The sequence below is a fragment of the Trachemys scripta genome, chromosome 7, assembly GCF_013100865.1.
Source record: "Trachemys scripta elegans isolate TJP31775 chromosome 7, CAS_Tse_1.0, whole genome shotgun sequence".
Classification (NCBI taxonomy): domain Eukaryota; kingdom Metazoa; phylum Chordata; order Testudines; family Emydidae; genus Trachemys; species Trachemys scripta.
In genome coordinates this window covers 77,351,578-77,366,118 of record NC_048304.1, presented here as the reverse complement: position 1 = coordinate 77,366,118, position 14,541 = coordinate 77,351,578, and the positions used below count along the sequence as shown (strand labels likewise).

General features: G+C 42.9%; 1 protein-coding gene across 3 annotated transcripts in view; it reads left to right on the top strand.

Annotated features, from left to right (window-relative positions):
* Nucleotides 1-14,541, top strand: part of CCDC6 (coiled-coil domain containing 6) — an 89,505-nt gene that overhangs the window by 27,653 nt on the left and 47,311 nt on the right. For all 3 annotated transcript variants that reach the window (XM_034775895.1, XM_034775897.1, XM_034775896.1), the window contains exon 2: nt 12,455-12,604. In XM_034775895.1, the coding sequence (XP_034631786.1) occupies nt 12,455-12,604 (150 nt within the window). The remainder of the gene's footprint in view (nt 1-12,454; nt 12,605-14,541) is intronic.

The window sequence follows — 14,541 nt, the reverse complement described above, 5'->3', positions numbered from 1 at the left end:
CCCCACAATAAACTTCAGAATGTGGGCTCCTTTAATTTTTTTCTGCAGCTGATGTTCATTCACTCATGTGGTGAAGAACCTGCTTTACAGTAAATTTGTTACTGGAGTCTGAAAATGCTCATTCGATATGAGTTTTATTGCTTCATAGTCAGCCTGAGCAATGTCAAACTTCAAAATGAGAAAGGTTGGGGAATAGCCAGTTTAGGTGTTTGATGATTACTGAAGGGAGAAGGATTTTGTTGACAAATTGTTTTTCTGAATCTAACTGCAATAGCCAGATAGGCTGTTCTGATGGATTGAGTCGAATGGCTGTATTTCTAGTCAAGGATTTTTGTGTTATGAACAGAGTGTGAATATAGTGACTTATTGGTCACCAGGATTGTGGTCTGAAATTTGAAGAATAATCAAAGAGTACACTTAATTTTTATAAAAATTATTTTTTCAGTCAGACTTCTGCTACTTTTCTCTGTATTACTCCTCCCACCTCCAATTTTTTCTTTTCTCCTATGATTTTTCTTGTCACCCCTCCTCCTACACACACGGCATTTTAAATGTTAATACTACAGTACAGTGGATGGAGAATAGGAGTGGGGAACATTGGAGGAAGTCATCAAACCCACTCTAACGGTAATGTAGCTAGTATTGATCCTTTACTTTTAGTTACTAAGTCAACAAATATATGCAGCCATATGTTCAGTGTTGTATCATAGGCAACTGAAGAGCAAGTGAGGGCTGGGGACTCAAACTTACAATTTATGCTTGCTACAGATCATCTCCAAAAAGGCCAGTAGCAAACAGTTCATGGAGCACATTTTGATAGGAAATTTTTTCAGTCCAAAAATTTAGTTCTAATCACTAAAGCACCATAAGCATTTATAAGGCCATACTGTCCTTTACAATAAGGCTCCTTTACAGAACTCTGGCAATGTGAAGGAGTCTTAAAATTTTTACACGTGTTTTATAGTCCTGGGGAATTCACCAAGAACAATGGGAACAATTCACTAAGCAGGCAGGCTGCTACATTCTACTCTGCCTGAGGAGACAGAGCCTGCCCCACACCTACCTCTTCAGAAACACCACAAAGCTTTGCCTCTCCACTCTGTGCCACAATAGCAAGTGAGAGGAACAGTGTGTCTGTCTCTCTCTCACATGCACGACTGCCCAGCTTCCCCTCTTCCCTCTCATTTCTTCCCCCCAATGGTGATTTGTTTCTGTACTGGCTGCTCTGGGTACCCAAATCGATCTGCCTGCACTGCTGTGGAGGGGGCCATGACCGCTCTTGCCGCTTCCCTGTCAGAAGTCATTTTTCTGCGGGGAAGCAAAGAAATCTGCAGGGGCCATGAATTCTGTGCATGTGCAGTGACACAGAATTCCCCCAGGAGTAATTGTTGCAGATAGAGCCTTCAGAGAAGTGTTCAAGTGTTTTCTACCATTGATGATCCTTATGAACAATTTTAAACTCTCGGGGTGTGGAATTTAGGATATATTCCTATCTATGAATTATAGAGTAGTAATAGATGGAATTTCTCCTTCAGTAATTGTCTAGGAAGGATCTAACCTGTAGGTATGCATAGAAATCCTAAGAAGGTAGATTCACTTTAGTTCTGAGCTACTCAGAATTTATCAGTGTTATACCCTTGGCAGATACTCTGTCATACCACCTTTTAAAGTTAGCATGTTTGTCTTAGGGAAAACAGAACTTCTCTGAACTTGAGATTTTTTTATTTAACTCTTAAGCTGATTTATCACACCATGTGAAATTTTGTGGTCTGATGTGGGCTAGTAATCTTGACTTAAAACAAACAAAATCATCACTTCATATGAAGCCAGTTGCTCATATTGGTACCTCTTGATCTCTTAAAGCATTTATAACTTTCATTGTTCTAGCTCTTTTATTTCTTCATGGAGATCAGGGCACCACTGTGCATCATACAAATGATGGAAACAGTGCCTGCCCCAGAGAGCTCATAGTCTGTGCAAACAAATGCAAAGTACAATGTAAACTTTTTTTTAATATTCCTGCAGTAATATTAATCCCTAGTTACATACATAATCTAAATCTGTCACTTTGTTTATTGGTCAACCTTTTTATTACAGTCAGTTTTGTTTGGGTCCATTGCCTATTTTTTGATACCATTGCACATTGCCATGTCTTTTCCTTCATCTATTGCATTCCTTCGGAACTTCAGTTTTGACATGTTACGCCATATAAGGCTTTCCCAAACCTGATGCCAACACTGATCTTGAGACCCATTGGAGTTAGAGACTAATACTGCAAGCATATACAGTCTGAAGATCGACACCATGCTTTCAAATAGCATAAAACATAAATGTCAGCTGCTAAAATCATGTCTGAATTAAAAGCCAAAATTAAAAAGCTAATTCATCTGGTGTCGAACGTCTGGCAGTGGTACTCTTTGGTGTCAAGTTAGGAGCAGCTTTTCCCTGCCCACCTTCATGAAGTGCAGCACAGTGAATAATCCATCAGTACTTTCCCTGCCCACCCTCACAGAGTGCAGCATGGCAAATCAATGTAGAAAAGACCATGCCATAGCCATGCATACATAGAATCCCCCAAAGACATTTCCCGTTCGGGGGAGGGAGGCCAACAACAAGCAAACAAAAACAAACCACAGAGAATAGATACTCAGGAGATGTATACTGCATGTTGTGGACTAGAGTTATGAAGATTCCAGATCCCTTAAACAAGCTATAGCTATATATCCCTTCTCGTGCACCCTGTGAGTGTGTAATAGAAGGAGAGAGATTTTTGTGCCACATCTAAAAGACTGGGAAAATATCGGGCTGTCATCCTCAGATGCCGTTGCAGGTTGCCATGTCTTAACTATTGGGCTGTCATTCCCACCTGTCACTGTGGGTTTCCAGGTCCTAATGTCCTGGTTATTGTTCCCAGCTTCTGTTACATGTTGCCATGCCTCACTACCACTTCCACCACCTTCCCCTAGATGGCTGTGGAATAATAAGAGGGACCAGGTTAGCAGTCCAGATGTGGAAGAACTGGCAGGCAGTGCGTGGCTTCTTGGCAAACAATTTCTTTCTTTGCATACTACACGTCCCCGGCCTCCATTCTGTATGGCCAGAAGGTTCCTTGATGTGACCAATCAGAATTTATGCTGGTGTCACTACCAAAAATAAGTGTGCCTTTTTCCCTGGTGGTAAAGGACATGTTTCTAACTGGGAAAACTTTTATCTGAAAGAGAAACATTCCACTATAGGCCCTACACAGGTAGCCAAGTCCAGGCAGGCATAATTTTAGCTTCCTCCTTTGGGCAGGAAAACTATTGGGAGCATCAGGCCAACAAGAGTAAATAAAAGAAAACTGTCATCCGACACCATAAGCATCTCCCACATGTTTCCACAAGCTGTGCCAGATTGGGTGGGACAGTACTGCAAGTATAGACTCTCTCAACCTATTTTTAAAAAAAAAATCTCACAGACTAAGGGCTCCTGCTTGATGAAGAGGAGGAATCAGGGCAGGCACACTGTCATCCTAGATTTCCTACAAATGAGAGCCATTGAAGCTGTCCCTCTTCAGAGGAAATAAGGTCTTATTCTGTATTGTTCAGATGCTCGGGGGGGAGGGGGAGGAAGTGAAGTGACAGAAGGCTACAAAGTACACTCAGCATCAAATATCTCAACAGATCCATTACAAAAAAAAATTCATGATGGAGACCTTAAAATGCCCACTAGCTTCCATCAGCACAGGGGACTGCATGCCATAATGGATGTGAAGAGTGCCTATCTCAGGACAGTGCCTCAGGGCTTGGCTACACTTGCAGATATACAGCACTGTGAGTTAAACCTGACTTCGTGCAGCTGAGTAGGGAAAGCGCTGCAGTCTGTGCACACTGACTGCTGCCCAGTGCACTGTCGTGGCCACATTTGCGGCAATTGCAGCGCTATTGGGAGCGGTGCATTATGGGCAGCTATCCCACAGAGCACCTTTTCCCATTCTGGCGCCATGGGTTGTGGGAAGGGGGCATGGGTGCGGGGGATTCTGGGTCCTGTCCCAATGCCCCGTGATGTATTGCTTCGCATCCCAGAAATCCCTTTGTTTCCGTCCACCTTTGGCGCCATCTTTCAACGGTTTCTGTGCAACGCGATCTGTCTGCGGGAAATGGAGTCCGAACTGCTGAGGCGTATGCTGACGAGTCTCGCCAGCACGTCACATTTGGCTGTCGAACTATTCCTTGAGATCCAAAGTGAGGGTGAGGAGTCTGACGATGCTATTGAGCCGTGTAACGCGTACGACATGAAATTGCTTGTGGCATTCATGGACATGCTCAGCACCGTGGAACGCCGCTTTTGGGCTCAGGAAACAAACACCGAGTGGTGAAATCACATCGTCATGAAAGTCTGGGATGACGAGCAGTGGCTGCAGAACTTTCGGATGAGAAAAGCCACTTTCATGGGACTGTGTGAGGAGCTCGCCCCCACCCTGCGGTGCAAGGACACGAGGTTGAGAGCTGCCCTGCCAGTGGAGAAGCGGGTGGCTATTGCAATCTGGAAGCTGGCAACTCCGGACAGCTACCGGTCGGTCGCAGACCAGTTTGGAGTGGGAAAGTCGACTGTTGGAATTGTGTTGATGCAAGTTTGCAAGGCCATTAATCGCATCCTACTCAGAAGAACCGTGACTCTGGGTAACATGCAAGAAATAGTGGATGGCTTTGCACAAATGGGGTTCCCCAACTGTGGTTGGGCGATAGATGGGATGCACATTCCTATTCTGGCACCACGTCACCTAGGATCTGAGTACGTTAAGTGGAAGGGGTATTTCTCTATGGTTCTCCAGGCGCTTGTGGATCACCGTGGGCGTTTCATTGACATTAACACAGGCTGGCCCGGAAAGGTGCATGACGCACGCATCTTTCGGACCACTTGGCTGTTCAGGAAGATTCAGGCCGGGACTTTTTTCCCAGAGCGGAAGATCACGGTAGGGGAAGTTGAAATGCCCATTGTGATCCTTGGAGATCCCGCTTACCCGTTAATGCCGTGGCTCATGAAACCCTACACAGGGAGCCTTGACAGCAGCAAGGAACGGTTCAACTACAGGCTGAGCCGGTGCCGAATGACTGTGGAGTGTGCCTTTGGCCATTTAAAGGGCCGCTGGCGATCTCTGTATGGGAATCTGGACTTGGCCGAAAACAGCATCCCCGCGGTTATATCCGTGTTCTGTGCCCTCTATAATATTTGTGAAGGGAAGGGTGAAAGCTTCACTCAGGCATGGACCTCTGAGGTTCAACACCTGGAGGCTGAATTTGCACAGCCAGAGAGCAGGGTTATTACAGGGGCCCAGTGCGGGGCTGCAAGGATTAGAGATGCCTTGAGGGAGCAATTTGAGGCTGAAAACCAGCAGTGATATCTGGTGCCCTGCACGGGAGTGAAGTGCAGTAGTTCCAATCTTTAGGAATCAGTGTCTGCTTAGCAGACTTGCAGTGCCTGTTTATTTCCTGGGCTAAGAAGTCTTTTACTTTATGCAATAATAAAGAATGTTTTCAAAGCCAAAGAATCCATTTATTGAAAAGAAACAAGGGGGTGGAGTGGGGAACAGTACAATCACAGATTCACGTATGTCCTGTCTGGTGTGCTGTGCCGTGAGTGCTGCACTTCAGGACAGCTATACTGCATGGTGATGGAGGTTGAGTGCAGAGGGTAAGGGTCATGGTTTTCAGGGCTGGGTGGTGAAGATACTGGTGTTGGAGGCAGAGGGTGGCATGAAGAACACAGAGGTTGGGGAAAATGGGTTGGAGGTGACAGTGGGGTACAACGGAAAGAGTTTTGGGACAAGGGCTGTAGGGAGGGGTGGCGTTTGCGTTTGCGGTACTGTTCCTTTTTCTGCATGGCTGCCAGCTCCTGGATAGTGTCTGCTTGGCGCTCCAGGATGCTTATGAGCCTATCAGTGCTTTGCTGCCGGTGCACGGTGCTTTGCCGCCAGTGCGCTGCATTTTCCTGGCGGTTCCTGCTCTCTCTCTCTCTCTCCAGTCCTGTGCTTTCTCATTCTCTTTAATAGATTGCTGCATCACTCCTTGCAGCATGTCATCTTTGTTTTTTCGCGGTCTCTTCCTGAGTCTTTGCAGTCTCTGAGCAGGCGATAAGAGGGATGGCTGAGGTCTCAAGGTTGATGCAGCTGTATAGGCAAAATGCAACATTTAACAGAGGCAGCGTTGTTTATACCAGACAGAGTAATGATTCCCCCCGCACTTAAGGAGTAGAAAACACACAGGGTCTACACAATAGCATAATTTTCCCATCCGAAACAGAGCACACACATCACATGGGAGCCTCAAAATGGTGAGTAAGGGGGACTGATTGTTTCAGGGCTGCACTGCCCTCTGGGTTTCTGTGCCTTGGGGAGAGCCAACAGCTTCAGGGGGCACCTGCACTGAACACTGTCCCAACATTTTTCACAGGAGTTCGTCCTGGACGATATCTCGCTGCTGAGGGTAACCTGGGAATCAAGGGAGGGTCTTCTACTGCAATGCAGCTTCCGCCCTGGCGTATATGCAGCTTGCCTGTGTGCAGCAATGGTGTCCCGCCCCTCGCGGCACAGTGGCGCGGACACATTAGCCTGGCTGGGACAAGGACCACGGTGGCTCTCCCAATAAACCTGCGCAAGCACATTGCACATGTTCTGGATGAGACATTCGAGGAGATTACCGAGGCTGATTACCACGATGTGATAAACCACATCAATGCACTATTCCGCATCTAGGTATGCATGCCTAACCCTCCTCTCCCAAAGAGCCCGCACCAAAAAAATTCCTTCCCGAAAAAAAACAAAGAACGCTTAGCGGGAACCTGCTCTTCTGTTTGTCCTCCACCAAGTACTGGCCGCTGCGACTGGCTACCTTCCCTTCCTCCTGGCTCGAGAAGAGCTCCTGGCTGCATGGCTCCCGGGATTCCGGGGTGTCTCCATCCGGCCCGTTTTCCTCTTCTTCTTTCCCCCCCCCCCCGGCTCTGAAGTGTCCATGGTGGTGCTCTGAGTGGAGGTGGGGTTAACCCCAAGTATTGCATCCAGCTTTTTGTAGAATCGGCAGGTCGCGGGGGGAGCACCCGAGCGGCCGTTTGCGTCACGGGCTTTGCGGTAGGCACTCCGCAGCTCCTTCACTTTAGTCCTGCACTGCAGGGCAACCCGATCATGGCCCCTTTCCATCATGTTCTTTGATACCTTCCCGTAGGTATTGTAATTCCTACTGCTGGAGCGCAGCTGGGACTGTACAGCTTCCTCCCCCCAAACACTGATGAAGTCCAGCAACTCGCCATTGCTCCATGCTGGGGCTCGCTTGGCGCGTGGAGGCATGGTCATCTGGAAAGATTCGCTGATTGATCAGCCCGGCATGGCGTGGAGTGCTAACAGGAAGGGGATTTTTAAAATTCCCGGGGAATGTAAAGGGTCGGTCACATGGTTAGTTACCTGAGGCCAGGGCAGTAGAGTTTGAACTGATGACCAGAGTGGCTAGAACAGGCATTGTGGGATACTGCCGAGTAATTCTGGGGGCCATTCACAGCACATTGGGTGGCCACACTGGCGCTGCAGCGGCAGTGCAATACTTGCTGTTCCTCTCGGAGAGGTGGAGTACATGCAGCGCTGTAACCATGGAGATACAGCGCTGCAAATGCCTTGCCAGTGTTGACGGGGAGTGAGTTACAGTGCTGGGGGGCGGCTTTAAACACTGTAACTCGCAAGTGTAGCCAAGGTCTCAGATATTTCCTAAGCTTTGCTCTCATCGCTTTTACCAATGCAGGTCCTAACCCTTTGGTTTAGCAACAGCTCTGCTAGTGTTTACAAAAGTGAAAGTAGTGTTAATATCAGCTCTTAGGCAAGTCTACCTCTTCTTGGGTGACCTCCTTATCCAAGCCTCATCCAGAGTCAGTCATGGACTGTACCACCAAAACAATAAGGATGAAGCAGAGCCACAGTTTTGTGAAAGTCAGTTAATAGTCTGGCATATTCCAAGTCTCTGTGTGGGAAGAGTCACTGTCCTTTATAAAGTTGCTTATTGTGGGAAAGGCAGGAGAAGCAGAGAAATTATATCCAAACCGTCAACCTCTCAGAGAGCTCAGGACACTTTGGTATGATCTCAAGGCTCTGCTTCCATATCTAGATTTACCTCATGTGTTTAGCAAGACAGACAACACCTCAACAATGTCATACATTCACAGGCAAAGGGAGCAAGGTCTACAGTCCTTCATGGAGAAGCTTGCCTCCTGAAGACTTGGGCAAAGGAGAATCTACAGTCAATTTTCTCCCTTCACAACCAAGGCAAAACTGAATGGTATGGCTGACTGGCTGAAAATTAGGGAAAAATTAGATCATTCACAATGGGACCTACACCCGGAGGTGTTTCATCTCCTGGTAAAGAAATTTAGTCTCTCAGACATCATCTGTTTGCCTCTTATCTGAATCACAAGGTTTCAGTCTTATCCTCTTGCTGGAGGAATCACAGAGCTCAAGCAACAGATGTCTTGTTGCAAAGGTGGACAAAGGGACTCGTATGCCTTCCCTCGCTTTTCCTCTACGCACCAGAATGCTACAAAAGATCAGGAGAGAAGCAGCATTGGTAAATGGTAATTTTGGCCTATTATTAGTTTCGTCAGCCAGAGAGCTGTTGGTGCTTCATTAGTCTCCATTTCCACTTTTTTAATGACAGCTCAAAGACTTTCAAGGTGTTTCTATCCTACCAGATAACCTGGATCAAGAAAACCTGCACCTATACAAAATTAATCTAGAGAGAGAATGACTCTATTCCTGTGGCCAGCTAGCAGCGTGCTGGGAGTAGGGCTTTGAGTAATACAGAAACTGCTTAACTGTGTTTTCAGTCTAGCAATAAGTGTGGGAAAGAAGGATGTTGTTTCCAGTTCCTGGGAATCGAGTGGGTACTTTTGGGATAGAAAGGCTGAGAAACATTGGCGCATGGGGATTGTGGGATAGTAAGAACATAAGAACGGCCATACTGGGTCAGACCAAAGGTCCATCCAGCCCAGTAGCCTGTCTACCGACAGTGGCCAATGCCAGGTGCCCCAGAGGTAGTGAACCTAATAGGTAATGATCAAGTGATCTCTCTCTGCCGTCCATTACCACCCTCTGACAAACAGAGGCTAGGGATACCATTCCTTACCCATCCTGGCTAATAACCATTAATGGACTTAACCTCCATGAATTTATCTAGTTCTCTTTTAAACCCTGTTATAGTCCTAGCCTTCACAACCTCCTCAGGCAAGGAGTTCCATGGGTTGACTGTGCGCTGTGTAAAGAAGAACTTCCTTTTATTTGTTTTAAACCTGCTGCCCATTAATTTCATTTGGTGGCCTCTAGTTCCTATATTATGGGAACAAATAAATAACTTTTCCTTATTCACTTTCTCCACACCACTCATGATTTTATATACCTCTATCATATTCCCCCTTAGTCTCCTCTTTTCCAAGCTGAAAAGTCCTAGCCTCTTTAATCTCTCCTCATATGGGACCCATTCCAAACCCCTAATCATTTTAGTTGCCCTTTTCTAAACTTTTTCTAATGCCAGTATATCTTTTTTGAGATGAGGAGACCACATCTGTATGCAGTATTCAAGATGTGGGCGTACCATGGATTTATATAAGGGCAATAAAATATTCTCTGTCTTATTCTCAATCCCATTTTTAATGATTCCTAACATCCTGTTTGTTTTTTTGACTACCGCTGCACACTGCGTGGACATCTTCAGACAGCTATCCATGATGACTCCAAGATCTTTCCTGATTAGTTGTAGCTAAATTAGTCCCCATCACATTGTATGTATAGTTGGGATTATTTTTTGCAATGTGCATCACTTTACATTTATCCACATTAAATTTCATTTGCTGTTTTGTTGCTCTATCACTTAGTTTTGTGAGATCTTTTTGAAGTTCTTCACAGTGTTGGCAGAATATCCAGACATGAATCTGGGGACTCAGGCCTGAGCTGTGTCCACACTGCAAAAAGACCGGGCTTAGACCTGAGGCCCAGTGTACAAAGTATTAAGACTCATTACTGCAGTCTGCAAGAGAAATTTGATTATGGAATGAGTGTTTAAGCTTGAATGCTGGTGGTGAAAATACAGTAGCATTCAGGGTTTCGTCCAGTATTTTAGACAACATTAAAGCAATTAATGGAAACCAACATCAGATAAATGAATACTTTAAAACAACCAAGTAAATCAGGTATTACTTTGGGCCAAGTCAACAGACAAGGGAGGTTTTCTATAAGAAAGAGAATGCATGGGGTTAGAAAGTATGGCAGCGGGGGGCTGGCATCCTTTCGTAGCATGTTCTAGTAACAATACCATATTTACCTGTTTTCATAGTTGGCATGTGTTAAACTCAAATTCTCAAGTAACATAGATCTGCATTCCTTGTGTTAAGATTAACTATTATATCAGTTAAACTTTTACTGTTAGTACTTTTACTTAAGTGTGTCAGTCACTTAATTATCTGGTCTCTTATTCAGAACAAAGTACTAGGTTTTGTTTAATTTTAGACCTTTTAAAGGCAGACAGTATAGGATGGCCTTTTTAATGTCTTTTCAGCATTGAAAAGCAAACACCAACAGTAATGATGTGTGTTACTGGCAGTGAAGGGAATGGGTTTAAGAACTAGTTTGTGCTGTGAAGGACTCAAAGCCAATAGACTCTAACCGTTTGACTTTAATGTATGTATTTGTTCTCTATCCTGAACTTCATTGTGTCCCGGTAATAGATTTAAGGTTGTGAATACCTGCCTATTTAAATTCCCTTTTAAAGCTTCTTTTGACAATTGTTATTATTTTATTCAAATATCAGGTCTCTCATGTTAGACATCTTCTGGATGAAAGCTAACAACTTAATGTAGCATTTGTCCAAGAGCTTGCTGACCTTTATACATGGGGTTTGTAATTTCCTGATGTGACACTCAGACACATCCTTACATTATTACTAATGATAGGGGCACTGGACCTTGTTTGAATATAGCACATCTGTGACACTGCAGATGAAACCTGAGTATTTCAGTTGCACAAGACTGCTTTGCCAGGGTGTTATGTTTTCTATGGTGAGAGTCCTGTGCATTTGAAAGAAGTTTGAGGATTCTCTGAACAAATTTCATTGCAGATTGTAACTATAGCAGCTGTTTCCTAATAAAATAGTTGCTTTGGGGAATATGGCTTTCCTTCATATAGATAGGACTGACATATTATTGTATTAAGCGTTCTGAGAAGCTTTCTGTTGCAAGTTTACTGAACTTACAATGTATGTTGTGTACTGTTAGTTTTGCCTGAAGGATTTTTGTTACAGAGGTGCAGTTAAGTTTTAGACTAACACCCTGTTACAATTCTGGTTTTTGGATTTTTAACCATCTCTTTTCACCCCTGCCAACTGATCTGCCTAAATCTTTACATGCTGCATGTTAGTCCAGGGTGGATGTTTGTTTGTTTGTTTTATAAGTTTGGGGCAAAATGGACAAGGATATTAGAGTTCAAAAAAATAGGATTTTAAACTTTTTCATAACTTTTTAACACTGTATTGACTCATTTCCTAAAAAAAGGTTGGCCTATAATTCTTAATTTGTTTTATTCTGTTGGTTTTAGTTAGGCGTGATCTATTTTTGGAGGCGTGAGCTTTGCTGTTGCACTATTTAGCTATGAGCTTGAGTTTGCATCTATGTAATAGTCTGTGTAGCCTATGTGGGCTTCGAAAGTATGCATCAAGCAGGTTGTAATGTTTCTGCAGAACTTCTGAGATACAAAAAGAGTTAGGAGGATCTAAACTCTGCAGGAAGGACCCAGAAGATGGAGGAGTTGGAGGGGCTGATCTCCTGTGGAACAGTACCTAACCTCCAAGGAGAGACTGAGTGTGAATGCTGCTTCATTTTCCTTCTGATAAATTTAAGGATGCTCTCCTGGAGAGAGAGTTCCTTGAATGGAGAAATAAGTGGCAGTCAACCTCTGTCCTCTGGAACTCTATGGAGAAGGGAGTACTGCTGGATGATTTGATGAATTAAAAAAAAAAAAACACCTTGTCTGTAGTAAAGGTTGAAAAAGTCTATCTGTGAAGGAGAAAAGCTGAAAGGTTGGGGTGATAGTCACCCCCAACCAATAGTGTGTGTGTGGGAAGAGGGGTGTCTTTTTTTTTTTTCCTTTTTCTTTTAAAGTTTAATTGTTGCCAGTTGTAGGATGGACATTTCCTAATGTGATCCAAGAAAAAATGCTCGGATCCAAACTTGATACAAAGGAAACAAAGAAAGGAACATATGGCGCTATGCAGGCAGAGTTTCAATTAAAGTAATGGGGTTTACTTAGCTGTATACAGTACTTTTGAGGTCCAGGTGACAGATGAAAAGGATTACCGTATTTATTTTTTTTACAGTACTCTAAGAGCAAAGAGAAATAGTTGTAGCTTTCAATATGGAAACTTCCAATTTTTTGCAATGTCTCTTTTCACAGCAAGCAAGGGCAGAACAGGAAGAGGAGTTCATCAGTAATACTCTATTTAAGAAGATTCAAGCTTTGCAGAAGGAGAAAGAGACACTTGCAGTAAACTATGAAAAGGAAGAAGAATTTCTCACTAATGAACTCTCAAGGAAACTGATGCAGGTAATTGGTTTCTCAGCTTGTATTCCTCCTCACAGACCCAAAGGACAAGCTTAAAGAGGCGAGTTTAAACTTTGTTCTTGTTACCATATTTTCAGTAAAAGGGATGTGGTTAGCTTACCTATAGCTCAAAACTAACGCTTGTAGAGGAAAAAAAAAATCTCCTTTCTTTTTTTAAAATCTCAATAGAAAGGTGTTTAAAAAAAAAAAAAAACAATTTGAAACTCAGGTTTTGTAGACTGAAAACTTGATTGAAAGTGAAGCAATTATGTTGATTTTCATTCTCCGTACTGAGATAGAAAAGTAAATTGGATTTTAAAAATTCTTTGAGTTCTAATACTCTAAGCTTTTGTTATTAAGACAAGTGAAGAATCTTATTTACAGTATTTGATTTTAAATTAACTGTGCATATGTGACCCAGATAGAGTGCTTATGTTAAGATGGGTAGCAGCACTTGAAACTTGGCCAGGAGTTTTTTTTTTAAATATTTTAATTTGACATTTTTTTAAATATGTTAATTTGATATTTTTAGTAATTTATGGCCTCTTCTTCTATTAACACGTATAACATGTACTTTACTAGTATTTCATTAACGCAACTTTAAATGAAGTTTAATAGTGTATTATTAAAGAATCTTATTTCTGCATATTCTAAGCATTTTTAACATTCTATAACTGTAACCTTAAGGCATATTTAATTCTATAGGATAGTGAGGAATATATTGTTGTAAACTATACTATGGCTAATCTCCTCTGGCACCTTCGGTATTGAGAGATGGGATAATTAATGGGTGACTGCCACTTATTGGTTGTACCTTACCTCATTGATTAACATAAATGTCAGGAGTTAAGGTTCTCTATGTTTTGTGGTCATACTATTTCCTCCCACTGTTTTATACTAATTTAGTCTAATTCACAAATATAAACCCTCAGAATTATCGTTTTCTATGAACAATATAGTAGCATTTTTAGTGGGAATGGAAGGAGGGGTATTAAGTAGTCTCTTCTTGTCAGAGTAATATGTAATTTTCCTTATAGTAAAACACACTGGAACATCTTTAGTGCAGTAGCTCTGGAAAACAGCATGATGGGCTAGTGCATTTATTTCACTCAATAGAGTACTTAAATTTCTAATATAAAACTGAGATGCCTTGAACCAAACCCACCACCATCTGCAGCAAAATAAAACCTCATACAAAATAGCTTAAGTGAAAAATGCAACTTGATTTAATTGGCTGAAGTGGCTTCAAACCCATGTAATCTCTTAATGCACATGGACTCCATAATTTCCTTAGCAACCAAATTTCTGCACCAAATGTAATTTATCTCTCTATTTTATTTGTAAGTAAAAATTTTGTCTTTCTGTTTCTTAGCGTTCAGCTGCTCTATCGGTATCCCAGGCCCTCTGTCAGGAAGGACAGGGACTGTTTTAAAAGTGTATGTGTTATATAGACTTACCGATTGTGACAGGTGCATATTACAGAAATTAAAATAAACTTCCTGTCTACAACTGTCAGAAACTGAACATATTTACATGCTCCAGAAAGTCAGAAGAGTTAACTAAATATAGTCAGTGTTCTAGCAAACCATGATTTGGTAATATACTACAAAAAGAGCAGTCATGCACCTTCAGTTTCTTTCATCTGGGAGTCCTGAAAGACACTGGAATGGGGGAAAAGATTCTGTCCCAAAGTGAAGTTTAGCAAAATCGGGAACTTAATTCAAAAGGAGCAAGCCATTAAAGATATACCCTCATTATTGTTAGTCAGTTTCCTTGGGACGGACTGATCTCCTGCAGATATTGAAAAACATGTTGGGCATCTGAGTCAGAGGACTAACAGACTACCCAGAGATTCAAAGAAACTGCTCCACTGCCTTGCCTATTACTCATAGCTTTGACTAGCAGCATCAGAGGGAAAACACTATTCTTGTCCATTTTCT